Below are 25,863 nucleotides of genomic sequence, written 5' to 3' on the forward strand. Positions count from 1 at the left end.
ACTCATTAGGATTTGATTAAGAACCAGATTTGTTCTTTGTAATTTCTGTCCAGTAAAACTATTAATCTATAAATCAATAGTTTATATAAAGATATAATCCATGTTTCTGTCTCATATTTGTATGGCATTAAAATGATCTGGAATTTTGTTTTTCCACTGAAAGCTCTGGTTTACACAATAAATGCCATGTGGGTGAAGTTTTATGGATGATGCTCTGATGTCCCATTCTCCTGAAGGCAGCACAGAGCTGCACCACCAGAAACGGAAACACTGAAGAGAAGAAGAGTTATGATTAATGTAGTTACAGTTCTATCCATGTTTTAATGTTGCAGAGCTCAGTCGTTTTGCAAATAGTTCAAAGTTTAAACTGGCATGTTGTTCATCTTTTATCTGGTCATTTTGTGGAATATTTAACAACTAGAAAATGGCAAAGAACAAGAATATTGTTTCCACTCTGACTGGCTGCTGTTAGGCCTAACAAGTTTAACTTGAATGTTCATTGCATTTTTCACACCTGTGAAAATAATTTCTATTCACATGACTTTTTTGTTCTCTGCTAAATTATTTTTGATGATAAATTCAGAAACAAGCATAAAAATCAAAACATCTACAATAGTGATAGTAATATTAATAATAAAATAATAGTCAGTGCAAAGTAGCCTGCAAATTCTGGTGGGGGGCAGTGAGGGACCTGGATAAAGGCTAGGAGGGCGCTGGGCCAAAAAAGGTTGAGAAACACTGGTCTAGGCAGTTTTCAATCGTAACTATGAAGTACTTTTATGAGGAATAGTTTGACGTCACATCTATAAGGGAATGATGTTCAATCAAGTGTGGAAAAACTAAGATGGAAACTACAGGATCTGAAAAGACAGAAAAAAAATGGCGAGACATCCAAGCAGCAGCCATTAACTTATTTATTATACTGAATTTACGAAAAGTAAAAGTAAACAGTATTGTACATGTTTAGTCTGTAACCAGATGGTTGGTGGTTTTTGAAAAAGTACTCCACTGTACACAAGGCTGATGACATTACAACCTCTTTAAATTCCCACCTTTTGACTTGTTTTTAAAAACACCCAAAAGCAGACGACGTGGACGCTCCGGCACAAACACACCGAAGTAAGGCGGACATGATGGTGGACGACCCCTTCACTGCCATGTAGGTTCAGGGAAATGGTGGGAGCAGTGGTTTTACTGGGATATACTGAAGGGTGGAGGAGAGGGAATATCAGTCAATCGTTGGGGTTTCTGCAGCTTGATTAACAAATTCAAAATCCAAACATTTTCTTATCGTCACATCAGATGGATGGAAGGTTAAATCCATAAATCCAACATTTACATGAAACATCAATGCTTCCTGCTAATATCTCCATCTTGACTAAGTCCTGGGGTTGATTTTAGAAGTATAGGTGCATGCACAAGTTCACAAAAGCACTGATATCCAGCTTAAGATCTTTCTCAAATAATTATCTGACTGAATATGATGACGTCGGAATAAACTTTGTGCTTATCTAGCCACAAAAATCAGCTTCTTCAAGTTAGCAGAAAACAGAACAGCCCTGAATGTGACACTCAGGCTGAAAACACCTTTTCAATTGGGTTATAAAAAACAAGCAATAAATAAATCAAGGCATTTCCCACAAGTTTTTAATCCGTCAGCTCGGATAAGAACCTTTCCATAAACAGAAACATGTCATAATGACAGAAACAAGTCATTTGGACTGCAGTTCTGATCTATAATACAGTGGTGATCTTTAACTGACTACAACTGTATATATATATATATAAAATGATAAAGCGCTGCTGCAGTATTTCAGATGTTTGCTGTGTAAAAGCTAACTGTCAGAGAGAAAAAGTCTAAACAAACAGACAAAAAAAAAAATCTAATCTTCGGTCTGGAATGGAAACTTCAACAGTAAATAATATTTAGGTTGATTTAGATTTGATGATATCTTACACCTCACAGGGCTGCAGAGGCAAGAGAGCACCCCAATACTTCAATGGAAACTCGGCAACAGGAGTCCAACAGTGTTGACCCCTCCGCCCTCTGAGGTGTACTTTCAGGGTCCCTGACGGCCCTCCGGGTGTGACTGTTTGGTAAGTGTGGAGGGTGCTGCCACTGCCACCCAACAGCAGGAGCAACCCTGGGGTCAACATGGGGCCCCCAGCATACACAAAAGCCTTGATTCTGGGGGCCCGCAGTGGTTCAGATCTGGGGTGGGGTTCAGAAAGGATGAAGGACAAATTGCTGCAGGATGTCAGGGGATGTTCAGCTGCAAGGTGACTGAGGGGGGGGGAGGGGGCGAATTCTGAGGGCAGTTCTGATGGGAAGGGGCTGGCGTACGCGTGGCGCCGATCCAAATCTAGAAGGTCTTCCTGTGGATGGCACGCGCTCTGTCTTCTTCATATTCCCGCTTGGACACCCACATCTTCTTAAAGGTGTCCAATGATGCCAAGATGGACCCGCTGCCAGAGGAGAGAGAGAGGGGGTGGGGCAGAGTCAGCAACAAAACCATCCACCATCTTTACCAGGGTCTGACTTAAAATACAAACACTAATTATTCCAAACAGTCATTATTTCTGATACAAAATGAAGCTAAATGGTAAAACAGTGTGAAAAAAGTCCATCCTATCAGCTTGTGATTAAAGAAAGTAGCAGCCACCTAAATAGCATTTAGAGGAATAGAATAGAAATAGCCATTATTGTCCCACAGAGGTAATCAGTGCAAGTACTTTAAGAAAAGCAGGAGATTGAGCTTTAGAGTGATCTGGATTTCACAGATGGTTCTTTGACAAGAGAAAACATCTGCAACCATGTTTGTGAAACAGTTCCAGGGTCCCACAATTTACGCCATCCGGAAAACACGGACGGCGTTGTTGAATTCAATAAACAAAACGGAATCCACAATAAAATGAAGAATTGCACACAATTAGCTGATATCTGTCAGAAGGGAAGGACATTCAGCAGTTTCTGTAGTGTTTTGGTTTATTCTCCTGTACCCGCTGTTACCCGGTTACCACAGACAGAATAAACCAGCCAGCCATGAAAATAAACTCTGAAACACCGATGACATCCCAAAAAAATAAATAACTCAAAGTCTAGCACAAAGTTTAGGGTCAGTGAGTTTTATGAAACAGGAGAAAAATTCTGTATGTTTTGTCAGCACATGGTTGACAGGAGGGGCAAAGATAAGACTACTCAGAAACAGAGATGAAGGTAGCTAACCGCAGCCAGTCAGCAATGTTCTACTGAACCACAGCTGGTTGTTTCATTTGTGAAACAGAGAAGAAGTAAATGTTGACTTCACCATTACTACCCACTTTTTAGGTTAGGTTAAAATGGGGGGGCGGGGGGGTAAGGAATTAACAAAAATTGAAAAGGAAAAAGTATAATTTTAGGGGAAAAAAAGGAATTTGGACAATAATAAAATGGATTTCATATGGCCTGAGATTAACGCCCATTAATCTGGGAATTGGTCCACGGACCAGTAGGTGAGTCCCACATTACAAGCCGCTCTGCGTAACATGCGGCGACCGGCTGCTAATGAGGCAATGAAGCTTCAAGCTGCTTCGCCACGTAGAGACCAAGCAGGCTGTGGATATAAGCAACACTTCAGGTGTTATTGTCTCTCATCACTCCCAGATGGGACTGTCTTGTTGCAGAGAAACAAGCTCAGGGCTCCCGTTAGTAAAGTTAAAGTGAGTTAAAATTTTCACAAAACTAAAATGTTCGTTTTTGTGGTGCATCTGTATCTTATTTTGAAGGGATATATAAACGTTACCATAGCGACCAGTCAGAGCGTTTGGGCAGTGGTCGAGAGGAGATGAGTAGAGCTTGTGAGTCTTAAGTCTGATTTAGACAGAAAGATTTAAGAATTGTCAGCCGATTCTCCAAGCCTCTGTGACCACAGAGCTGATAAAAGTCCAACAGGTTCGATCGGTTCGTGTCTCCAAGGCAAGAGCAACACGAACCGATTCCAGTCACAAACATCCCGATCCCAGAGGATAATCCAGTAAAACCTCCAACATAGAGGGAATTTAGAATAACCAAACGCGGATGACGATGTAGAAGCAATAGTGATAGTTTGTGGAGTCATTTTAAGAGATAAAAGATGTAACAAAAAGAAAAGGCGGTGGATGAAAGACGACGGGAGCAGCCGCTCTATTTGCTGCACTATGATTTGGAGGCGAGTTATGTTTTTTCATAGTTAACATTTTTAACTGAATAAACATAATAATGACCTAGAGATTTAATAATAAACATTTCCACATATCTCCGATATTTACCAAACTCAGTTGCACGATATGTCAGCTGTTTGGGATTCCCCTCTGTTCTTACGTCACCGCGCTTTTTGATTGGCTACCTGTCACATTCAGCAGGTTGTATTCTCGTTCCCAGTCAGGGAAAAACCCCACAGGCTGCGATAAAATTGGGTATATTCAGGATTTAGCAACACCAACATGCAGAAGCCTTATCTAACGACCCTCCCCCTCCCCGGGCCGCAGCAAAATTTCCAAGTCTTGACCGATCCGCAGTAATAAAAAGGTTGGGGATCACTGGGTTAGAGGATGCCATAACGTCAGAGGTCTTACCCGATCCATGTGGAGTACAGCCGTTCCTGGGGAGCGGAGATCTACAAGGCAGAAGAAGAAAAAACCATCAGAAGGTTAAAAAACCCCCCAAAGAAATAACATTCACATTTCCACTGCACCCGGTTAGGTAAGTGGCCTGGTATGGATAATGAGGAACAACCAACTCCCTGTTGGGTCTCACAAATCCTTCTTTGATTCAGAAGGACATACTGGTCATTTTGGGGTTTCCGTTCCCTCTCTGAAGTCAGATGCTCTTTACGTCTACACTGAACCATCTCATTCTCTCCCAGGGAGGAAACAGCCTGTATAGAGCTGGGAGTCATTCAGTTACTCCATGATGTGACATCAATAACAACGGTCTGAAGCAGAGTTGGGCAGTAACTAGTTACATTTACTCAATTACATTTACTTGAGTAACTGTTTCTGAAAAAAAAAAAAAAAAAAGAAGTCCACTTTTAGGAGTATTTTTACTATGTTGTACTTTTTACTTTTACTTGAGTAAATGTATTATGAAGTATCACTATTAATAGAGAAAAAATTCTAGATTCTTTACCCACTGAATGAAGAACAAACATGTTTTAAACAAAAAAATTACCAGACAAACACAGACCTGCAGTTTCTGTTAAAGTTTCATAAGTTTTTCTATTCTTATAATTGGTTAGTTGTATGAATTATTGTCATTTTCTTAAAATACCAAAATTTCCACTTATATTTTGGTCCATCTGATGATGTCATTTTAAAATATTAAATAATTTGATCAGTCAGTACTTTTGAGCTGAGCTTCTACAAAATACTTTTTTACTCTTACTTGAGTCGTTTTTGGACGGCTACTTTTTACTTTTACTTGAGTAAAAATATGTTGAAGTACTGCTACTCTTACTTGAGTACAATTTGTGGGTACTCTGCCCCCCTCTGGTCTGGAGGAGTCTTTTCAAGACAGAGCTGCTGCTTTACTCAATGCATGACCCATTTAGGGGCAGCTTGGTGTTTCAGCAAAGAAAATGAAGGATGTCCAGATGAGCTCATTCACGACAGCAGGAGGTGGACCTACCTTGATCTTCACGTCTTTTGGTGCGAGCTTTTTGACCTCAGTTAGTAGCCTCTCTCCAAACCCTGAGAAGAGCCACAGTGAATCAGACAACAGTCCAGACGTTTGGAAGAAACTCAGTCTCACAATGTCTTTGTTCAAAAGCCAGTAGGAGGTCTGTGGATTTTATCATATATGTATGATATATTGTGCAGCATTAATGTACATGTGCTTCCATGTTTGTTTTCTCAGTCATAATGACAGCTTTACTAACCTTTGATCAGTGTTGACCCGCCGCATAGTACGATGGTGGAAAAGAGCGTGCGCCGCAGGTCCATGTCAGACTTCTGGATGGCGTAGGCCAGAACCTCGTGGATTCCCGAGCTCTCGTCTCCGATCAGGTCGGGTCTGAACAGCAGCTCTGGGGCCCGGAATCTGGCCGGTCCGATCTGAGGACGGGACGGCTGATTTCAGAACCGCTCTTTCAACATCCCTCAGAACCATCACAGAGTTTACTGGACTTACATTTAAAGTGCTTCCATCAGGAAGGACATACTGAGCCTTCTCAGTTTCTAAAGTCTCATCCTTCTGTGGGTTCAGGGACAGGTAGCAGGCTCTCTGACCAGCAGGAGAAACACCAGATTAGACGCTTTTTCAGCCTAGAGAAGTGTTTGTGTAACGGAGCGTCTCGGCAGCCGTCCCCCACCTCTTTTATGGTGCGCACCACCTCGAACTCAGCTGATGTGTTGAAGTTGTAGCCTTCCTTGCGCAGCAGCAGACGGAGGTATCGGGAGACGTCTCTGCCGGCGATGTCCACACGCATGATTGAGTGTGGGATGGCGAAGCCCTCGTAGATGGGCACCACATGGGTCACACCGTCACCAGAGTCCAACACCACCCCAGTGGTGCGGCCGGTGGCATATCTACGGCATTAAACACGGGTACAATGTGAATCTGTCAGGACAAACAGCAGCTGGTTACACCGCCCTCCACATGCAGGGCTGAGTATGGCAGGTAAATGTTACGTTAAATAAAAGCAGTGTTTCCCAACCCTGATCCTCAAGGCAACCTGCCCTACATGTTTTAGGTATTTCCTTGTTTCAGTCCAGCTGATTTCAATCGATGACTGATTAACAGGCGTTTGCTGAACTGCAATCAGTTGAATTAGGCACATTAAAGCAGGGAAACCTCTAAAACATGTAGGACCAGGGTTGGGAAACACTGAATTAAAGGACAGGGAACCTTGGACCTCATAGTCTGAGGATGTAAACCCATTAACAGTAAATATGTCATTGTTCAGTAACTTTTATGCTAAAGTATATTCATTCTGTCAAGCTTCTACTTTCTCACTCAGAATATGAACCTGCCTTCAAAAGTAAAGATAAAAAAGATTGGATATGACATTCTGGTTGCAAACAGACAAGTATTAGTATCAGTGCCCCAGCTGACTGTATGTGGCTAAAATGATAAATCTTTAAAACTTTAAAAGTTTCCATCCATACCCAAATTGTAATAATCCCAAATTGTCAGGAGGGATTATTACGGACAGGCTAAGAAAAAAAAATTATGAGAAAAAAAGTCATACAAGAATGAAATAATACAATAGTTGTACAGTAAAATGCTGTAATATGAGAATAAAGTAGTCATATAACAAGAATAAAGTTATAATAGTAGTTATAATATCAGAAAACAAGGCTTATGAAAAAAAGTCATATCATTATGTTAATAAAAACATGAGAAAAAATTAATTGAAATGATACAAAAACAAAAGTCATTATATTGCACAAAAATTATGATACAAGAATAAAGTAAAATTATTATTAGAATAAAGTTGTAATATTGGTAGAATGAAGTAGTAATTTTATGATCCCTGCCACACGAGAAAGAAAAAAAACTAAAATGAGAAATGTTGAGCATCTTGTGAACTTAAACTTCACTAGCAGGACTCTGAAACGACTGAGTCCATTTAGAAGGAAGAACCACGACCCAGATGAGCCAGTCACGTCAGGTCTGGATAACCATCAAACACCTGCTGCCAGTAAAGCCACTTTTTTCCAGTAATTTTACAACTTTCCTCTGGTAATATGTTTTATTCTATTAATATTTATAACTTTATTCTGGTCATTTAAAATAAATAAGTAAATAAATAAATAATCTCTCATTCTGGCCCTAATATTCCACTGTAGATTACTGAACTGTAAGACATGAAACAAAACGGACTGGAGACGCAGCAGTTCTTACAAGCTCAACACGGCCTGCATGGAGATGAAGAGAGCAGGAACGTTGAAGGTCTCAAAGAAGATCTCTGCGGCCTTCTCTCTGTTCTTACTGGGGTTTAGAGGAGCCTCAGTCAGCAGCACAGGATGCTGGCAAACAATCCAAACACAACAGGATCAGCTGCTGCTCAGGAAGCACGCTGTGTGAAAACACACACACCCCAGAGTGAAGCTCACCTCCTCTGAGAAGGTCTGCAGCTGTTCCTTGGAGTAAACGTACTGCCAGATCCTCTCCATGTCGTTCCAGTCGTTCACTATCCCATGCTCCATCGGGTAGCGCACCGACAGCAGGCCCCTGTGCTCCTGACGCATCAAGAGGGACACACACACACACACACACACACACACACACACACGCACACACACACAGGTTGTCATAAACCTGTGTTTATGACTGTTGTCATAAACACAGGTGACGGGATGAACCAAAGAGTCTTAATTTTTGCAAAGCTGACTCCTATAACGCACTTTTAATGGAAGTTTTAGTACAACTTTGGATTAAACGTGTTATTACTTACCAAATACTGCAAAGTTGGCCACTTTAATGGACTTTTAATGCCACTTTAAATACAACTTTACATTAAATGTGTCACTAATTGCCAAATGACACTTTATGACAACAGTCATAAACATTCATGAAGACTCCTTCATGTTCATGACAGGTGATGTCAGTCTTAGCCACACCCTTTCAAATAAAGTGTTACCAAAAAGAGCTCTCCACAAAAGGAGAAAAAATGACACGAGAAAGAAAGAAAGGCAGAAAGGAAAGAAATGAAGAATGAAAGAAGAAGAAAAAAGAAAGAACAAATGAAGGAAAGGAAAAGAGAGGGAAGGATGAAAAAGAAAACGCAGATGGGTGGACACATGATGTTTAGACAATGGGATAGTGAAAAAGAAGGAAGAAAGAAAGATAGAAAGAAGGCAGAAAGTCAGCAAGAAAGAAAGGAAAATATGAAAAGACAGAAAGAGCAGATAGATGGATTGACGATGTGTAGACAGTGGATATGGAACACAGTCTGGAAATACTAAATCTCTCCACACTCCAGATTTCTTCGTCTCTGCTGGTTCCCGTCGTTCCTGCCCTGTGTGCCGTACCTCTGCCTTGGGTCCGATGAACAGATCTCCCTCCAAGGCTCCAGCCATCACGCGCACATGCTTGGGACGTCCCACACTGAACACACACAGTAACGCTATTAAAAACACCACGCATGCCAACCAGACACAAAAAGGCCTGAGAGCACATTACATTACAAAATAAGTTGGGTGGTGTTATTCCACATCCACATGCCCAAATCTGTCAGCTGAACATAAAACACCGTGTTCAAGCTCAACTCTGGAAACTAAATCTGTGAGGAGATCCACAGGAGGACACTTACTAGTTAGGGAAGCAGTATTTGGGGATCTGGTCACCAGCAAAACCAGCCTTGATGACCCCCGAGCCCTAAAGAGAAGAAAAGGGATAATTCACCACAGTTCTGCACTCCTCTACGCTTCAGAAAGAAAGAGATCATGAGACTCAGCCACCAACAGTCACACACTCAGCCTGAAGAAACACTGAGCTTTACAGGAAACATTTTGTCCTTTACAGACTGCTTCAGTTGGAATCGTTTGTGATTTGAGATAAACCAAGTATAAATGATCATCTTCTTATGTCTCTAAACTAAAATGTCAAACATGCAGTTTGTTAGGAGTAAAACGATTCTGCAGCAAACTGATTCATTTTTCAAGAATTGAACAACAACAAAGTCTGTAAAACAAAAGACAGTGACTATTAAATAAGTTCTACAAAAAAGGCAGCTGGTTACCAAAAAAATAAAAATGAAAGTACAGGCTAAACATCAGTAAAATGGCTGATAAATTAACAACTGCTTTGAAAAGAAAATCATTTTGACAATTAAATGCTACTACTGATCAAGGAGGCTGAACTGGGCTTATGAAGTAAATCATCTCAACAGTCTCAGTGTGTGAGCATTGTTGTCTGGGTCCAGCTCTGTACAGGCAACTCTGCTAGCATTCAGAAATACTGTCTGATGCTGAATCAAACACATCTGCTTCTGACTGGATGACAGTATGGAATCAGGTCCTAATTATCGTAAACGCAGCGTGTCCTGAGGATGCCCTTGTTCCTGGTGGGGAAACAACAGGAACAGCTCAGACCAGGCACTGCAGCAGTCCTGACACACTATTAGAAACGTTCTAGTCTTCACAGATGTATGAGTAAAAAGTCTGGATAATAAACTTGTTTTGTTTTGAAGAATATTTTCTATGAAATCTTTAATATTCCAATACTGTTAAAAGAAAACACCTAAGAGTTTGATGAAATGTCTCATTTTTTATTCCCACCCAGTAAAATCTGACTATTGTTGGTCTAATATGTGTACACAGGGTTCTTCCTAAAACAGTGTTAGCTTTTAGCTACCGTTGAAACCTCTGGATCACTGAGTTCCTCATTAAGTTATTCATATGTTCCTGTATCTTGCAGAGCTGAATGAAGCCTTTTACAATGAGTCTAACGCGATAATAGTACACGCCGCTACAGCTAACCGGTTAGCAGCTTTAGCTCCCGTCGCTGCTACATGAATCTCCAGTTATTCTTAACTGAAGCTTCTACTGGTAGCATTCCCATAGGAACATTGGGAAGTTGTGTATGGAACTGGTGCTCAGGAAAAAACGTCCGCCCGTGGATTTTCCCCTGTATATTCGCAGCAGTAACACAAAGGTAATGTAGGCTAACGGCCATTACAAGCGGCCTTGGTTTGGGTGTGGATGAATGACATCATCATACTTACATTATCAATAACCACCGGCTGGTTAGCTAAAATGTCATAGGACTCCATGACGGACAGGGTTTTTCAGACACGTTCCTAGCGATCCGCGAGTGTCACCGTCTTCGTTTAGTGTTGTAAGCATGTAAAAAATAACGCCCTGTCACTGTGCAGTCCACCACCACCGCCGCTGCTTCTGCTTGCTGCCTCCCCACAACAACAAACGCAACAGCACGGCGTCCGCGTGACTGACCGTGAAGACAGCCAATCAGGTTGGCGAAAGCCTTTGACTGACAGCAAATATAGCCAATAATAATGCTTAATTTGACGGCTGTCCATCAGCGGGAGCCGTGGCTTTTATGAACCAGTGGAATCTAGTGTTGTATTACTGCTACTGTTGCCTATCCGTGGATAACAGGAGAAATGCATTATATACGAGGGGGTACCCAAAGGTTTCCAGAATGACGCTCCTGCATGCGCAGTTTTCGTAGTACACGATTCTGCCGCTAGTTATTTGTTCAACCACGCCTTCTCAATCAGTGTGCCAAGCGGCGTTGATGTGGAAGGTTTCGTCTACCCGCAGTGAATTTTCTTGGAAGAGCTGTTTTGACCAGCCGTCGCTTTTCTTCATGGAGAAGTTTTATGAGCAGCGCGCGGCTGTGAAGCTTTGCTGCCTGCTCAGGAAAAAAGCGGTTGATGATCAATTGACATTTCACCATTTTTAAAGCTGGTGAACCATGAGTAAACTTGAGCTTGACACATAGCGTCATCCTTGTAAGCGGTCTTCAACATTTGAATGGTTTCCGATGCTTTTTGAATGGTTTCCGATGCTTTTTCAATGGTTTCCGAAGCTTTTTGAATGGTTTCCGATGCTTTTTCCAATGCTTTTTCAATGGTTTCCGAAGCTTTTTGAATGGTTTCCGATGCTTTTTCAATGGTTTCCGAAGCTTTTTGAATGGTTTCCGATGCTTTTTTCCGATGCTTTTTCAATGGTTTCCGAAGCTTTTTGAATGGTTTCCGATGCTTTTTTCCGATGCTTTTTCAATGGTTTCCGAAGCTTTTTGAATGGTTTCCGATGCTTTTTCCAATGCTTTTTCAATGGTTTCCGAAGCTTTTTGAATGGTTTCCGATGCTTTTTTCCGATGCTTTTTCAATGGTTTCCGAAGCTTTTTGAATGGTTTCCGATGCTTTTTTCCGATGCTTTTTCAATGGTTTCCGAAGCTTTTTGAATGGTTTCCGATGCTTTTTGAATGGTTTCCGATGCTTTTTCCAATGCTTTTTCAATGGTTTCCGAAGCTTTTTGAATGGTTTCCGATGCTTTTTTCCGATGCTTTTTCAATGGTTTCCGAAGCTTTTTGAATGGTTTCCGATGCTTTTTCCAATGCTTTTTCAATGGTTTCCGAAGCTTTTTGAATGGTTTCCGATGCTTTTTTCCGATGCTTTTTCAATGGTTTCCGAAGCTTTTTGAATTGTTTCCGATGCTTTTTTCCGATGCTTTTTGAATGGTTTCCGATGCTTTTTTCCGATGCTTTTTCAATGGTTTCCGAAGCTTTTTGAATGGTTTCCGATGCTTTTTGAATGGTTTCCGATGCTTTTTTTCGATGCTTTTAAAATGGTTTCCGATGCTTTTTGAATGGTTTCCGATGCTTTTTTTCCTATGCTTTTTTAATGGTTTCCGATGCTTTTTGAACTGTTTCCGATGCTTTTTTCCGATGCTTTTTCAATGGTTTCCGAAGCTTTTTGAATGGTTTCCGATGCTTTTTTCCGATGCTTTTTCAATGGTTTCCGAAGCTTTTTGAATGGTTTCCGATGCTTTTTCAATGGTTTCCGAAGCTTTTTGAATTGTTTCCGATGCTTTTTCAATGGTTTCCGATGCTTTTTTCCGATGCTTTTTCAATGGTTTCCGATGCTTTTTTCTGATGCTTTTTCAATGGTTTTCGAAGCTTTTTGAATGGTTTCCGATGCTTTTTGAATGGTTTCCGAAGCTTTTTGAATGGTTTCCGATGCTTTTTTCCGATGCTTTTTGAATGGTTTCCGATGCTTTTTAAATGGTTTCCGATGCTTTCTCAATGGTTTCCGATGCTTTTTTCCGACGCTTTTTCAATGGTTTCCGATGCTTTTTCAATGGTTTCCGAAGCTTTTTTCCGATGCTTTTTGAATGGTTTCCGATGCTTTTTAAATGGTTTCCGTTGCTTTTATCCGATGCTTTTTGAATGGTTTCCGATGCTTTTTGAATGGTTTCCGATGCTTTTTTCCGATGCTTTTTGAATGGTTTCCGATGCTTTTTCCAATGCTTTTTCAATGGTTTCCGAAGCTTTTTGAATGGTTTCCGATGCTTTTTTCCGATGCTTTTTCAATGGTTTCCGAAGCTTTTTGAATGGTTTCCGATGCTTTTTTCCGATGCTTTTTCAATGGTTTCCGAAGCTTTTTGAATGGTTTCCGATGCTTTTTGAATGGTTTCCGATGCTTTTTCCAATGCTTTTTCAATGGTTTCCGAAGCTTTTTGAATGGTTTCCGATGCTTTTTTCCGATGCTTTTTCAATGGTTTCCGAAGCTTTTTGAATGGTTTCCGATGCTTTTTCCAATGCTTTTTCAATGGTTTCCGAAGCTTTTTGAATGGTTTCCGATGCTTTTTTCCGATGCTTTTTCAATGGTTTCCGAAGCTTTTTGAATTGTTTCCGATGCTTTTTTCCGATGCTTTTTCAATGGTTTCCGATGCTTTTTTCCGATGCTTTTTCAATGGTTTCCGAAGCTTTTTGAATGGTTTCCGATGCTTTTAAAATGGTTTCCGATGCTTTTTCAATGGTTTCCGAAGCTTTTTGAATTGTTTCCGATGCTTTTTTCCGATGCTTTTTCAATGGTTTCCGATGCTTTTTTCCGATGCTTTTTCAATGGTTTCCGAAGCTTTTTGAATGGTTTCCGATGCTTTTAAAATGGTTTCCGATGCTTTTTCAATGGTTTCCGAAGCTTTTTGAATGGTTTCCGATGCTTTTTTCCGATGCTTTTTCAATGGTTTCCGAAGCTTTTTGAATGGTTTCCGATGCTTTTTTCCGATGCTTTTTCAATGGTTTCCGAAGCTTTTTGAATTGTTTCCGATGCTTTTTCAATGGTTTCCGATGCTTTTTTCCGATGCTTTTTCAATGGTTTCCGATGCTTTTTTCTGATGCTTTTTCAATGGTTTTCGAAGCTTTTTGAATGGTTTCCGATGCTTTTTGAATGGTTTCCGAAGCTTTTTGAATGGTTTCCGATGCTTTTTTCCGATGCTTTTTGAATGGTTTCCGATGCTTTTTAAATGGTTTCCGATGCTTTCTCAATGGTTTCCGATGCTTTTTTCCGACGCTTTTTCAATGGTTTCCGATGCTTTTTCAATGGTTTCCGAAGCTTTTTTCCGATGCTTTTTGAATGGTTTCCGATGCTTTTTAAATGGTTTCCGTTGCTTTTATCCGATGCTTTTTGAATGGTTTCCGATGCTTTTTGAATGGTTTCCGATGCTTTTTTCCGATGCTTTTTGAATGGTTTCCGATGCTTTTTCCAATGCTTTTTCAATGGTTTCCGAAGCTTTTTGAATGGTTTCCGATGCTTTTTTCCGATGCTTTTTCAATGGTTTCCGAAGCTTTTTGAATGGTTTCCGATGCTTTTTTCCGATGCTTTTTCAATGGTTTCCGAAGCTTTTTGAATGGTTTCCGATGCTTTTTGAATGGTTTCCGATGCTTTTTCCAATGCTTTTTCAATGGTTTCCGAAGCTTTTTGAATGGTTTCCGATGCTTTTTTCCGATGCTTTTTCAATGGTTTCCGAAGCTTTTTGAATGGCTTCCGATGCTTTTTCCAATGCTTTTTCAATGGTTTCCGAAGCTTTTTGAATGGTTTCTGATGGTTTTTTCCGATGTTTTTTCAATGGTTTCCGAAGCTTTTTGAATTGTTTCCGATGCTTTTTTCCGATGCTTTTTCAATGGTTTCCGATGCTTTTTTCCGATGCTTTTTCAATGGTTTCCGAAGCTTTTTGAATGGTTTCCGATGCTTTTAAAATGGTTTCCGATGCTTTTTGAATGGTTTCCGATGCTTTTTTTCGATGCTTTTAAAATGGTTTCCGATGCTTTTGAATGGTTTCCGATGCTTTTTTCCTATGCTTTTTTAATGGTTTCCGATGCTTTTGAACTGTTTCCGATGCTTTTTTCCGATGCTTTTTCAATGGTTTCCGAAGCTTTTTGAATGGTTTCCGATGCTTTTTTCCGATGCTTTTTCAATGGTTTCCGAAGCTTTTTGAATGGTTTCCGATGCTTTTTTCCGATGCTTTTTCAATGGTTTCCGAAGCTTTTTGAATTGTTTCCGATGCTTTTTCAATGGTTTCCGATGCTTTTTTCCGATGCTTTTTCAATGGTTTCCGATGCTTTTTTCTGATGCTTTTTCAATGGTTTTCGAAGCTTTTTGAATGGTTTCCGATGCTTTTTGAATGGTTTCCGATGCTTTTTTCCGATGCTTTTTGAATGGTTTCCGATGCTTTTTGAATGGTTTCCGATGCTTTTTTCCGATGCTTTTTCAATGGTTTCCGATGCTTTTTTCTGATGCTTTTTCAATGGTTTTCGAAGCTTTTTGAATGGTTTCCGATGCTTTTTGAATGGTTTCCGAAGCTTTTTGAATGGTTTCCGATGCTTTTTTCCGATGCTTTTTGAATGGTTTCCGATGCTTTTTTTCCTATGCTTTTTTAATGGTTTCCGATGCTTTTTGAACTGTTTCCGATGCTTTTTTCCGATGCTTTTTCAATGGTTTCCGAAGCTTTTTGAATGGTTTCCGATGCTTTTTTCCGATGCTTTTTCAATGGTTTCCGAAGCTTTTTGAATGGTTTCCGATGCTTTTTTCCGATGCTTTTTCAATGGTTTCCGATGCTTTTTGAATTTCCGATGCTTTTTCAATGGTTTCCGAAGCTTTTTGAATGGTTTCCGATGCTTTTAAAATGGTTTCCGATGCTTTTTGAATGGTTTCCGATGCTTTTTTTCGATGCTTTTAAAATGGTTTCCGATGCTTTTTGAATGGTTTCCGATGCTTTTTTTCCTATGCTTTTTTAATGGTTTCCGATGCTTTTTGAACTGTTTCCGATGCTTTTTTCCGATGCTTTTTCAATGGTTTCCGAAGCTTTTTGAATGGTTTCCGATGCTTTTTTCCGATGCTTTTTCAATGGTTTCCGAAGCTTTTTGAATGGTTTCCGATGCTTTTTTCCGATGCTTTTTCAATGGTTTCCGATGCTTTTTTCCGATGCTTTTTGAATTGTTTCCGATGCTTTTTCAATGGTTTCCGATGCTTTTTTCCGATGCTTTTTCAATGGTTTCCGATGCTTTTTTCTGATGCTTTTTCAATGGTTTTCGAAGCTTTTTGAATGGTTTCCGATGCTTTTTGAATGGTTTCCGATGCTTTTTTCCGATGCTTTTTGAATTGTTTCCGATGCTTTTTCAATGGTTTCCGATGCTTTTTTCCGATGCTTTTTCAATGGTTTCCGATGCTTTTTTCTGATGCTTTTTCAATGGTTTTCGAAGCTTTTTGAATGGTTTCCGATGCTTTTTGAATGGTTTCCGAAGCTTTTTGAATGGTTTCCGATGCTTTTTCCGATGCTTTTTGAATGGTTTCCGATGCTTTTTTCCTATGCTTTTTTAATGGTTTCCGATGCTTTTTGAACTGTTTCCGATGCTTTTTTCCGATGCTTTTTCAATGGTTTCCGAAGCTTTTTGAATGGTTTCCGATGCTTTTTTCCGATGCTTTTTCAATGGTTTCCGAAGCTTTTTGAATGGTTTCCGATGCTTTTTTCCGATGCTTTTCAATGGTTTCCGAAGCTTTTTGAATTGTTTCCGATGCTTTTTCATGGTTTCCGATGCTTTTTTCCGATGCTTTTTCAATGGTTTCCGATGCTTTTTTCTGATGCTTTTTCAATGGTTTTCGAAGCTTTTGAATGGTTTCCGATGCTTTTTGAATGGTTTCCGATGCTTTTTTCCGATGCTTTTTGAATTGTTTCCGATGCTTTTTCAATGGTTTCCGATGCTTTTTTCCGATGCTTTTTCAATGGTTTCCGATGCTTTTTTCTGATGCTTTTTCAATGGTTTTCGAAGCTTTTTGAATGGTTTCCGATGCTTTTTGAATGGTTTCCGAAGCTTTTTGAATGGTTTCCGATGCTTTTTTCCGATGCTTTTTGAATGGTTTCCGATGCTTTTTAAATGGTTTCCGAAGCTTTTTGAATGGTTTCCGATGCTTTTTTCCGATGCTTTTTGAATGGTTTCCGATGCTTTTTTCCGATGCTTTTTCAATGGTTTCCGAAGCTTTTTGAATTGTTTCCGATGCTTTTTCAATGGTTTCCGATGCTTTTTTCCGATGCTTTTTCAATGGTTTCCGATGCTTTTTTCTGATGCTTTTTCAATGGTTTTCGAAGCTTTTTGAATGGTTTCCGATGCTTTTTGAATGGTTTCCGATGCTTTTTTCCGATGCTTTTTGAATTGTTTCCGATGCTTTTTCAATGGTTTCCGATGCTTTTTTCCGATGCTTTTTCAATGGTTTCCGATGCTTTTTTCTGATGCTTTTTCAATGGTTTTCGAAGCTTTTTGAATGGTTTCCGATGCTTTTTGAATGGTTTCCGAAGCTTTTTGAATGGTTTCCGATGCTTTTTTCCGATGCTTTTTGAATGGTTTCCGATGCTTTTTAAATGGTTTCCGAAGCTTTTTGAATGGTTTCCGATGCTTTTTTCCGATGCTTTTTCAATGGTTTCCGATGCTTTTTTCCGATGCTTTTTCAATGGTTTCCGATGCTTTTTCAATGGTTTCCGAAGCTTTTTTCCGATGCTTTTTGAATGGTTTCCGATGCTTTTTAAATGGTTTCCGTTGCTTTTATCCGATGCTTTTTGAATGGTTTCCGATGCTTTTTGAATGGTTTCCGATGCTTTTTTCCGATGCTTTTTGAATGGTTTCCGATGCTTTTTTCCGATGGTTTCCAATGCTTTTGTCCGATGCTTTTTTCCGATGCTTTTTGAATTCCGATGCTTTTTGAATTCCAATGCTTTTTTCCGATGCTTTTTAAATGGTGTCCGATGCTTTTTTCGATGCTTTTTGAATGGTTTCCGATGCTTTTTTCCAGTGCTTTTTGAATGGTTTCCGATGCTTTTTGAATTCCGATGCTTTTTTCCGATGCTTTTTGAATGGTTTCCGATGCTTTTTTCCGATGCTTTTTGAATGGTTTCCGATGCTTTTTTCCAATGCTTTTTGAATGGTTTCCGATGCTTTTTTCCAATGCTTTTTGAATGGTTTCCGATGCTTTTTTCCAATGCTTTTTGAATGGTTTCTGATGCTTTTTGAATTCCGATGCTTTTTGAATGGTTTCCGATGCTTTTTGAATTCCGATGCTTTTTGAATGGGTTCCGATGCTTTTTGAATAGTTCCCGATGCTTTTTTCCGATGCGTTTTGAATGGTTTCCGAGGCTTTTTTCCAATGCTTTTTTTTGCGGGAAAAAAACATCGGAAACCAAATAGCTGCTAGTTGATTCTGCTGATTCAACTAGCAGCAGAATCATGTACTACGAAAACTGCGCATGCAGCAGTGTCATTCTGGAAACTTTTGGGTACCCCCTCCTATTACTTTTGTTGCAGACACTAAAGGACATAAGTTTTGCAAGAAGCAAAGTTTTGTGAAGGGAAGTTGATAGGAAGAAAGCCATCTGAAACCCAGCTTTTTAGGGAAAGTTTTTTTTTTAATAGTAAATAAGCATTAGCTTAATTTACCAACTTTTTGCCTTCAAATTTGACTTTCTTTCCTCTTCGTTCTCAATTAAGATATTCAAAATGTCTTCATTCCCTCAAAAGCGAGAAATTAAAAATACAATAATTTTGGGAAATAGGTTGTTATAACTCATCTTTACAGAATATCATCGGTAGACCAAAACAACGAAAAAACTCGAACTCCTTTGAATTAAGTTAACTTACTCTTGAGACAAATCAAATATGTTTTTGAAAATTTCAGGATCAATTGCAGGCAACTAGGTTTTAGGTAAAATTTGGCTGTAAAATAACTAAGGAGTCTTGACTCCTTCACTTGGTCCACGCTAAATTCGCCTCTGCAAATAGATTATGACGCTACTCTTTACCCAAATTTTTCTACATTTTATAACTAGCGTGAACGCATCAGCAGACGTCACTTACTCATGACCAATCAGGCAGCAGCTAAAGGTGAAACCAGAGAAGCAGCAAAACACATCACGTCGGCTGTAACAGTGGAAAGGTTTTCTGTATGTTAGGTAGGCAGCGGTTTAACAGTGTCGCAAAAATGGTTCGATGGGTCATTTTTAGAAATATTTGTTTACTGTATTCTCTCCTTGTGACGTTCGCGGTTTGTTAATTATATTTGGGTAAAGTTCTAGTAGCCTACGTTGCTAACATTGTTAGCTGTAGCATGACAGCGCTGAAGTTAGCTTCCGATTTGTCACTTGATTAAAAAGGGCTGTTCACTGCTTCTAGGAATTATGGAATATATTTGATTGACTCGAAATGATCCTATATTGGTGACAGACTGGTTAAATCATAACAAGATCTGATAACTTTTTATGCTGTATAAAGCACAACAAATGCCAATGCTCCAAAGTACGGCTGTAAAACTTCATTTATTTAGCACGTTTCGAGATGAAAATTACAATCTGCTTCAACGAACAGAATAAAAAACAAGACAAATGAAAGCAGACTTTAAAAAATAAATTACAAGTTATTTTTGGCAGCAATTTTTCAGATTTTGACGTTCTGATTACTGGGTGTGGAAGAGCCAGAATTACCATTCCCAGCGACTGAGATAATTCAGCTATTGTCTGTCACTAATGTTGATTTTTAGTTCATTTTATGCAGTAAATTTAGAAATCTAGAAATCTGTCCTGCCCTGTTCTACTAGCTTTAAGATCAACTTAAACTGTTCCTCTAGCTTTATGTTGAACAGCTAGTGGAAGTTGTTCCACTTTTGTTTCCCAGGTTCTTGCTGGAGTCGGATGGGTCCATCAGAATCTGTGCAGTAACATCATGGCCCTGACAGAGGAGCAGTCTGAGAAGTAATGTTCCTTTTCATTCTTCATTTGAATATTTAGTAGAATCTGAGCAAATCCTCACCATACATTATATATCTACAGACTTCTAGTTTATCTTAGTCATTTCTGATGTTACATTTTATCATCCCACTTTGAGAAAATTTTTACTTTTATCGTGAAAATGCATATACAGCTTCTTTATCTTGTTTAAAAACATCCCTGCCTTTTAATCGATTTGTTCCAAACTGATCAGCCATTCTCTCTTAGCATATTTTTGATTATTTAAAATATTTTCTAAGTGAATATTTTAACATTGTTGATGTTTTTTTTTTTTAGTCACTTAAAACATTTGAAAGACTCTTGACACTTTAAAAGGGAGCATTATGTGAGCTTTATATAATGTTATTTCCTCATTAAAATCCATATCAGGAGTGTTTCTGTGATTTATTTTTTATTTTTCCCATGCTCCTATGAACGGTTGTAAAGACTTAATGGAGAAGCGTAACGTTGCTGAAGGCGTATTGTGTGAAAGAGCAGGAGCTTCTTAAAGAGACAGAGGCCCAATTTGAAAGTATTAAATTGCAAAGTGAAATTTCTTTTAAGTAACGTTTAACATAAACAGCATTTTTATTACAACTGAAGGTAACATATTTGCCTGATTGTTGTATAATTGGCACTATAGGTTTGGAAAATGCATAATAATAATACTGCCCCTTTATTAGCTGTAAACAGATTATCCATGACTAAATTATTGTACTAATGCACAAACTCTGAAATATAAATGTTGTCAGTGGGTGGTTACAATGTTGTCAGATATGTAAAATCAACTACTTTCTCAGTAGTTTTAAGAATCTTTGTGGGATATTTCCAAAGTATTTGGGTATTGATCTGACTTTGTGTGTTAAAATGCCCTTTTATTTCCGTATGCCAGAATTAGTTTTTTCTTTCATCTTCAGTTAGTCAGCTCATGTTCAGGTTGCACTCAGCTTACTGTGTTTATCATGCTTATAAATTTACAAATTTTCTCCTTAAAATCCTTTGAACACAGCTGACCTCTATATGAAACTTTGGTGTGTGTGTGTGTGTGTGTGCAGACACTGCTGGGTGTGTTTCGCCACTGAGCGGGACGACCACGGCGCAGAGTGGGTGAGCCCCTGCAGGTGTAAAGGCTGCACCAAATGGATCCACCAGTCGTGTCTGCAGCGCTGGCTGGACGAGAAGCAGAAGGGAAACAGCGGCGGCGCCGTTAACTGTCCGCAGTGTGGCACCGAGTACTGCATCATTTTCCCAAAGATGGGTGAGAACTGGAGCAACCTTTGACTGGACCGTACCACGTATCAGGATCCTCTCTTGTGGCTTTTACCTGAAGAGAGTCAGAAACTACATGCAGGCCTAGCAGAGCTTTGCTCTAAGCAGCCCAGCTGTTTCCTCTAGCCCCCTACAGGCAGAGAAATGCAACTACAAGAGCTGAAGAAAGTTTAAGATCAGTGTTTCTCAACCTTTTTTGGCCCAGCGCCCCCCCCAGCCTTTATCCAGGTCCCTCACTGCCCCCCACCAAAGAATTTATAGGCTACTTTGCACTGACCATTATTTTATTATTAATATTACTATCACTATTGTAGATGTTTTGATTTTTATTCTTGTTTCTGTATTTATCATCAAAAATAATTTAGCAGAGAACAAAAACGTCATGGGAATAGAAATTATTTTCACAGGTGTCTAAGAAAAATGCAATGAACATTCAAGTTAAAATTGGTAGGTCTAACAGCAGCCAATCAGAGTGGAAAAAATATTCTTATTCTTTGCCATTTTCTAGTTAAATATTACACAATATGAGGAGATAAAAAATTTACAACATGCCAGTTTAAACTTTGAACTATTTGCCAAACGACTGAGCTCTGCAACATTAAAACATGGATAGAACTGTAACTACATTAATCATAACTCTTCTTCTCTTCAGTTTGTCGGTTTCTGGTGGTGCAGCTCTGTGCTGCCTTCAGGAGAATGGGACATCAGAGAATCATCCATAAAATTTCACCCACATGGCATTTATTGTCCAAACCAGAGCTTTCAGTGGAAAAACAAAAGTTCCAGATCATTTTAATGCCATACAAATATGAGACAGAAACATGGATTATATCTTTATATAGACATGACTATTGATTTATAGATTAATAGTTTTACTGGACAGAAATTACAAAGAACAAATCTGGTTCTTAATAAAATCCTAATGAGTCAAATTGAAAGTGTCATGGAGTCATCAGCCTCATGACATTAACACTGACATGAAAAATAATATTGAAGAAATAAATATCCATCCATCCATTTTCTTACACCCTTGTCCCTCAGTGGGGTCGGGAGGGTTGCTGGTGCATATCTCCAGCTAACGTACCAGGCGAGAGGTGGGGTTCACCCTTTTCGAGCAATTTAATTATTGCTCGAAATCATTATTATGTAAAACTAGTGTTGAAAACATTAGACTAATCTTGATGAATTGATTATAATCGATTATTTCAACTAATTTAGCAATTGAACACATTTAGAGACGTAATCAAGACAAAATGGTAAAAAATAAATCTGTCCAAAGACAGCAGTTGGCCCCCCGCCACACTTTGGACAGCCCTGGGTTAAATGAAAAATCTGCGGAATGTGCAAATTTTTATTCTCAGAATAATCGTTAGCCATAACCCTACATGTAAATGATTGTTGTTCAAATCACTCAGCTAAGATGCACATTTCTCAGTTTTTAGACACAGACATGAAAGTAAGAGAAGACAACAATTTATCCTTTGTGTCATGCTCTGTGACATGACTGATCCGGTCCTGTTCTGGTCCCCCAGGCCCGCTGGTGTACTTCCTGCAGCAGGCGGACAGAGCCCTGTCCCGTGCCAGCCCCTTCGCTGCAGTCGGAGTGGTTGTTGGGACGGTGTACTGGTCGGCAGTCACTTACGGAGCCGTGACCGTCATGCAGGTGCTGTCAGGTGCATGGAGGAACCACTGAGTCGTCACCGTCTGCAGTAGCCTCACCTTTCTGGCTCCCCCTGCAGGTGGTGGGGCATAAGAAGGGTCTGTTTGTGATGGAGCGGGCTGACCCTCTGTTCCTGCTCATGGGCCTGCCGACCATCCCCGTGCTGCTGGTCCTGGGGAAGATGATTCGCTGGGAGGATTACTTATTGAGGCTGTGGCTGAGATACTCCTATAAACAAGGCCCTTCATCAGGTGTGTAACGCATCATCTTCCTCACTCAGCCCCCTGTGACATGCTGATCCTGGCTTTGTTTTGTAGGTCCTACTTAAAGGGCAGTATTATGTATTTTCCAGGCATATAGTGCCATTTTATAGCATAATCAAGTAATTGCTACCTTCAGTTGTTAGAAAATGCCATATATATGACATAAAATAAATTATAATTTGCAATTTAATGCCTTGAAATTGGGCCTCTGTCTCTTTAAGAATCTCCTACTCTTTCTGAAACTCACAACATTTCTCAAACATGTATGAAAGAATCAAGGCAACAGTCTGTGTATTTTTGAGTAAGGAATAAAATTCTAACATGATGTAAAGCTAAAAAAAAAAATCTTTTTACATAATACTTCCCCTTTTAAAATAATTCTTTGATTCAATAGCAGCTTCCTAAATGGCATTTCACTCAGTGGGAGCCTCAGTTCTGCTGGTTAGCTCTTTAACAACACATTCTCAGTTAACATTGTGTGTGTGTGTGTGTGTGTGTGTGTGCTTCTCGTCAGGGGGTGGTGGTTATCTGCCGCCCCTGCGTGTCCAGGGGCCCGGCGCTGGAGACCACCTGTCTATGTCCAGGACTCTGTGTGGGGCGCTCATCTTTCCCTCCATAGCCAGTCTGTTGGGACGGCTGCTGTTCAGACGAGTTACCTCCAACTTGCAGCGCACCATACTGGTGAGTCTGCCTGGAAACTGGGGAATTCCCAGCACAATGCGTTTCATCTTAATGCAGCATGGGATGTTACAGCAAGGATGGAATCGCGGAATTCAATTAACAAAATTACAGAATTAGCTAATATCTGCAAAAAGGGAAGGACATGCAGTGATTTCTGTCAGTTTGGTTTATTCTCCTGTCCCCGCTGTTACCCGGTGAGGAGCAGCTCTGTTCTCCACACAGACAGAATAAACCAGCCAGCCATGAAAAAGAAACCTCTATAAAACACTGATAACAAAAATTCAAAGTCTAGCACAACGTTCAGGGTCAGCACGTTTTATGAAATAGGAGAAAAATTCTGTATGTTTTGTCAGCACATGGTTGACAGGAGGGGCAAAGATAAGACTACTCAGAAACAGAGATGAAGGTAGCTAACCGCAGCCAGTCAGCAATGTTCTACTGAACCACAGCTGGTTGCTTCATTTGTGAAACAGAGAAGAAGTAAATGGTGACTTCTGGATATTGATTTGTTAAATATTTGTCATTTACACCATTATTACCCACTTTATGGTTTAATAGGTATGGTTAAAATGGAATTCAGAAAAATTTAAAAGGAAAAATGGGAATTTGAAAAGAATAAAAAAGAATTTTAAAAATTTTAGAACATCTAGACATTAAAAATGTTTACCTGGCCATCTTTGCGAATTAATTCAACCTCAGTCAGATTGTTTACTTTATTCTTGTACAACTTTGTTCTCGTAACATTGACTTTGTTCCCATTAATACAACTTTATTGTCATGATATTATGACTTTATTCTTGTAATTTTATTTTTCCTCAGTATGATCTTAACGCCTTGTCGTGTTTCAGCCCTCATATGAATTTTTCTCTCAAGGTTTCTGTTTTCTATATGCCCTACCATCTGTCTCCACAGGGGGGCATTGCGTTCGTGCTGATCAAAGGCGTACTGAAAGTGTATTTCAAACAGCAGCAGTACATCATGCAGGCCAACAGACACATCGTGAACTATCCAGAAAGTTACACGAACCGACCAGGGGGCGAGGGAGAGGTCAACACAGAGGACAGCGGGAACGAGTGACCGCCTGTCCCCCTAGAGGTCGGCGGGAACAACAGACCTCCTGTCCCCTGGACGATGAGGACAGAGAGACGCAGGGTGTGGGTCCTGGACTGACTCATAATCACAGGTGATGCTTTGTTGCCTTAAATTCTCCAAAATGAACTGAAGCAGTGCCTGAACAGATCAGCTCTGACCTGATATGTTGTCATGACGATGAAGCTGCAGATGATGAATTTCTGTAGTTGTATGATTTTCCCTTGTTTAGAACCAGCTGAATGACATGTTCTATGCAAAATGAACTATTTTTGTTCCCCTGACCTTGTTTCCATTGGTGCTTGTTGAACTTTGCCAATAAACGACGTCCTACCCTCCAAACGACGTCCTACCCTCCTTCGCTCTGATTGGTTTGTCTGCAGATGAGGCTCACATGCTGTTGCCACTCTGAAGATGATAAACTTGAAAACAGTTCTGCATTCTTTTACATTGTTGCCCATAAATAATTACTACCATCACATTTTCACAGGAAAACCTGTTTTTTTGTTGTTGTTTTTTTTCAGATTAAGGGAAAAAATAATACATTTAAACCTGTCTACAGTAGATCTGCAATAAATTCAAAATACCTTTATTTCTGATGATAAAACCAATGCCTACATGGTCCTGAGGCCACAATAGTTTTTTCCTGATTGAATATAATATGCACAATGTTAACATCATCTGTTCTCCTGGTTTTCATCATGCCTCCTCTTTTTGTGTCATCCAGTTCTCTCAGTCTAATGTTTAGATCACAGAGGTGGTCGGTCATGCATTTGAATGTGTTTATTGCTGGATTCAAATTGCTGTAAATGAGGAAAACAAAAAGCAATGCCTGCTAAATGCCCACCTCATTGTTTTTAGCCCAGATGCTTTAAATGCTATTTAATTTTTGCCAAATAAAGATGTTGAAGAGCTTACCTGTACATGTAGTGTTTTTTTGTTGTTGTTTATAAGTCTCTGAATAAATCCATTCATCTTGCAAAGAAAACATTTCAAACATTTCATTCCAGAAGCACAAACACCTGCAGCTGCAGCAAATGGTGGTTCTACAAAATATCCATTCAGAATACTGAATAGGAATACAAATGCACGCCACACTTTTGTGTATTTAAAAATGTGAAACGTGTATTCTTTTTCTTCCCCACTACATCATTTTTGCAGATTTTT

The 25,863-nt window shown here is 39.6% G+C and overlaps 2 protein-coding genes across 4 annotated transcripts; one reads left to right on the top strand and one right to left on the bottom strand.

Annotated features, from left to right (window-relative positions):
• Nucleotides 1-896: 896 nt before the first annotated feature.
• Nucleotides 897-10,892, bottom strand: actr1b (actin related protein 1B). The gene is made up of 11 exons (XM_008423157.3): nucleotides 10,686-10,892; nucleotides 9,273-9,337; nucleotides 8,992-9,067; nucleotides 8,074-8,199; nucleotides 7,862-7,986; nucleotides 6,327-6,543; nucleotides 6,146-6,238; nucleotides 5,895-6,069; nucleotides 5,645-5,706; nucleotides 4,594-4,634; nucleotides 897-2,466 (listed from the first exon to the last, which is right to left on the bottom strand). Exons 1-11 carry the CDS (start codon nucleotides 10,731-10,733, stop codon nucleotides 2,364-2,366), a joined length of 1,131 nt encoding a protein of 376 aa, XP_008421379.1. The 5' UTR covers nucleotides 10,734-10,892; the 3' UTR covers nucleotides 897-2,363.
• On the top strand, nucleotides 10,518-25,613 carry marchf5l (membrane-associated ring finger (C3HC4) 5, like). 3 transcript variants are annotated; one of them, XM_008423154.3, is made up of 7 exons: nucleotides 10,518-10,615; nucleotides 19,643-19,719; nucleotides 20,790-20,992; nucleotides 22,536-22,666; nucleotides 22,743-22,914; nucleotides 23,441-23,607; nucleotides 24,520-25,613. In XM_008423154.3, the coding sequence occupies exons 1-7, from the start codon at nucleotides 10,544-10,546 to the stop codon at nucleotides 24,682-24,684; spliced, it is 987 nt and encodes a 328-aa protein (XP_008421376.2). In that variant the 5' UTR covers nucleotides 10,518-10,543; the 3' UTR covers nucleotides 24,685-25,613. The 3 variants fall into 3 exon arrangements, with proteins under 3 accessions (XP_008421376.2, XP_008421377.2, XP_017163417.2); XM_008423155.3 differs by lacking the exon at nucleotides 10,518-10,615 and adding an exon at nucleotides 17,486-18,924 and having other exon boundaries at nucleotides 19,596-19,719; XM_017307928.2 differs by lacking the exon at nucleotides 10,518-10,615 and adding an exon at nucleotides 17,486-18,924.
• Nucleotides 25,614-25,863: the final 250 nt, after the last annotated feature.

This window comes from Poecilia reticulata, chromosome 12, assembly GCF_904066995.2.
Source record: "Poecilia reticulata chromosome 12, P_reticulata-male-v2, whole genome shotgun sequence".
NCBI classification, from domain to species: domain Eukaryota; kingdom Metazoa; phylum Chordata; class Actinopteri; order Cyprinodontiformes; family Poeciliidae; genus Poecilia; species Poecilia reticulata.

Excerpts from the sequence above, each read along its gene's own strand:
- actr1b (XM_008423157.3), bottom strand. The coding sequence starts at position 10,733 with ATGGAGTCCTATGACATTTTAGCTAACCAGCCGGTGGTTATTGATAAT. Across the intron at positions 9,338-10,685 it reads AGCCGGTGGTTATTGATAAT|GGCTCGGGGGTCATCAAGGC; the intron begins GTAAGTATGATG and ends TCTTCTCTTTAG. Across the intron at positions 8,200-8,991 it reads TCATCGGACCCAAGGCAGAG|GAGCACAGGGGCCTGCTGTC; the intron begins GTACGGCACACA and ends TTGATGCGTCAG.
- marchf5l (XM_008423154.3), top strand. The coding sequence starts at position 10,544 with ATGGAACTGGTGCTCAGGAAAAAACGTCCGCCCGTGGATTTTCCCCTG. Across the intron at positions 19,720-20,789 it reads ACAGAGGAGCAGTCTGAGAA|ACACTGCTGGGTGTGTTTCG; the intron begins GTAATGTTCCTT and ends GTGTGTGTGCAG. Across the intron at positions 22,915-23,440 it reads TAAACAAGGCCCTTCATCAG|GGGGTGGTGGTTATCTGCCG; the intron begins GTGTGTAACGCA and ends GCTTCTCGTCAG.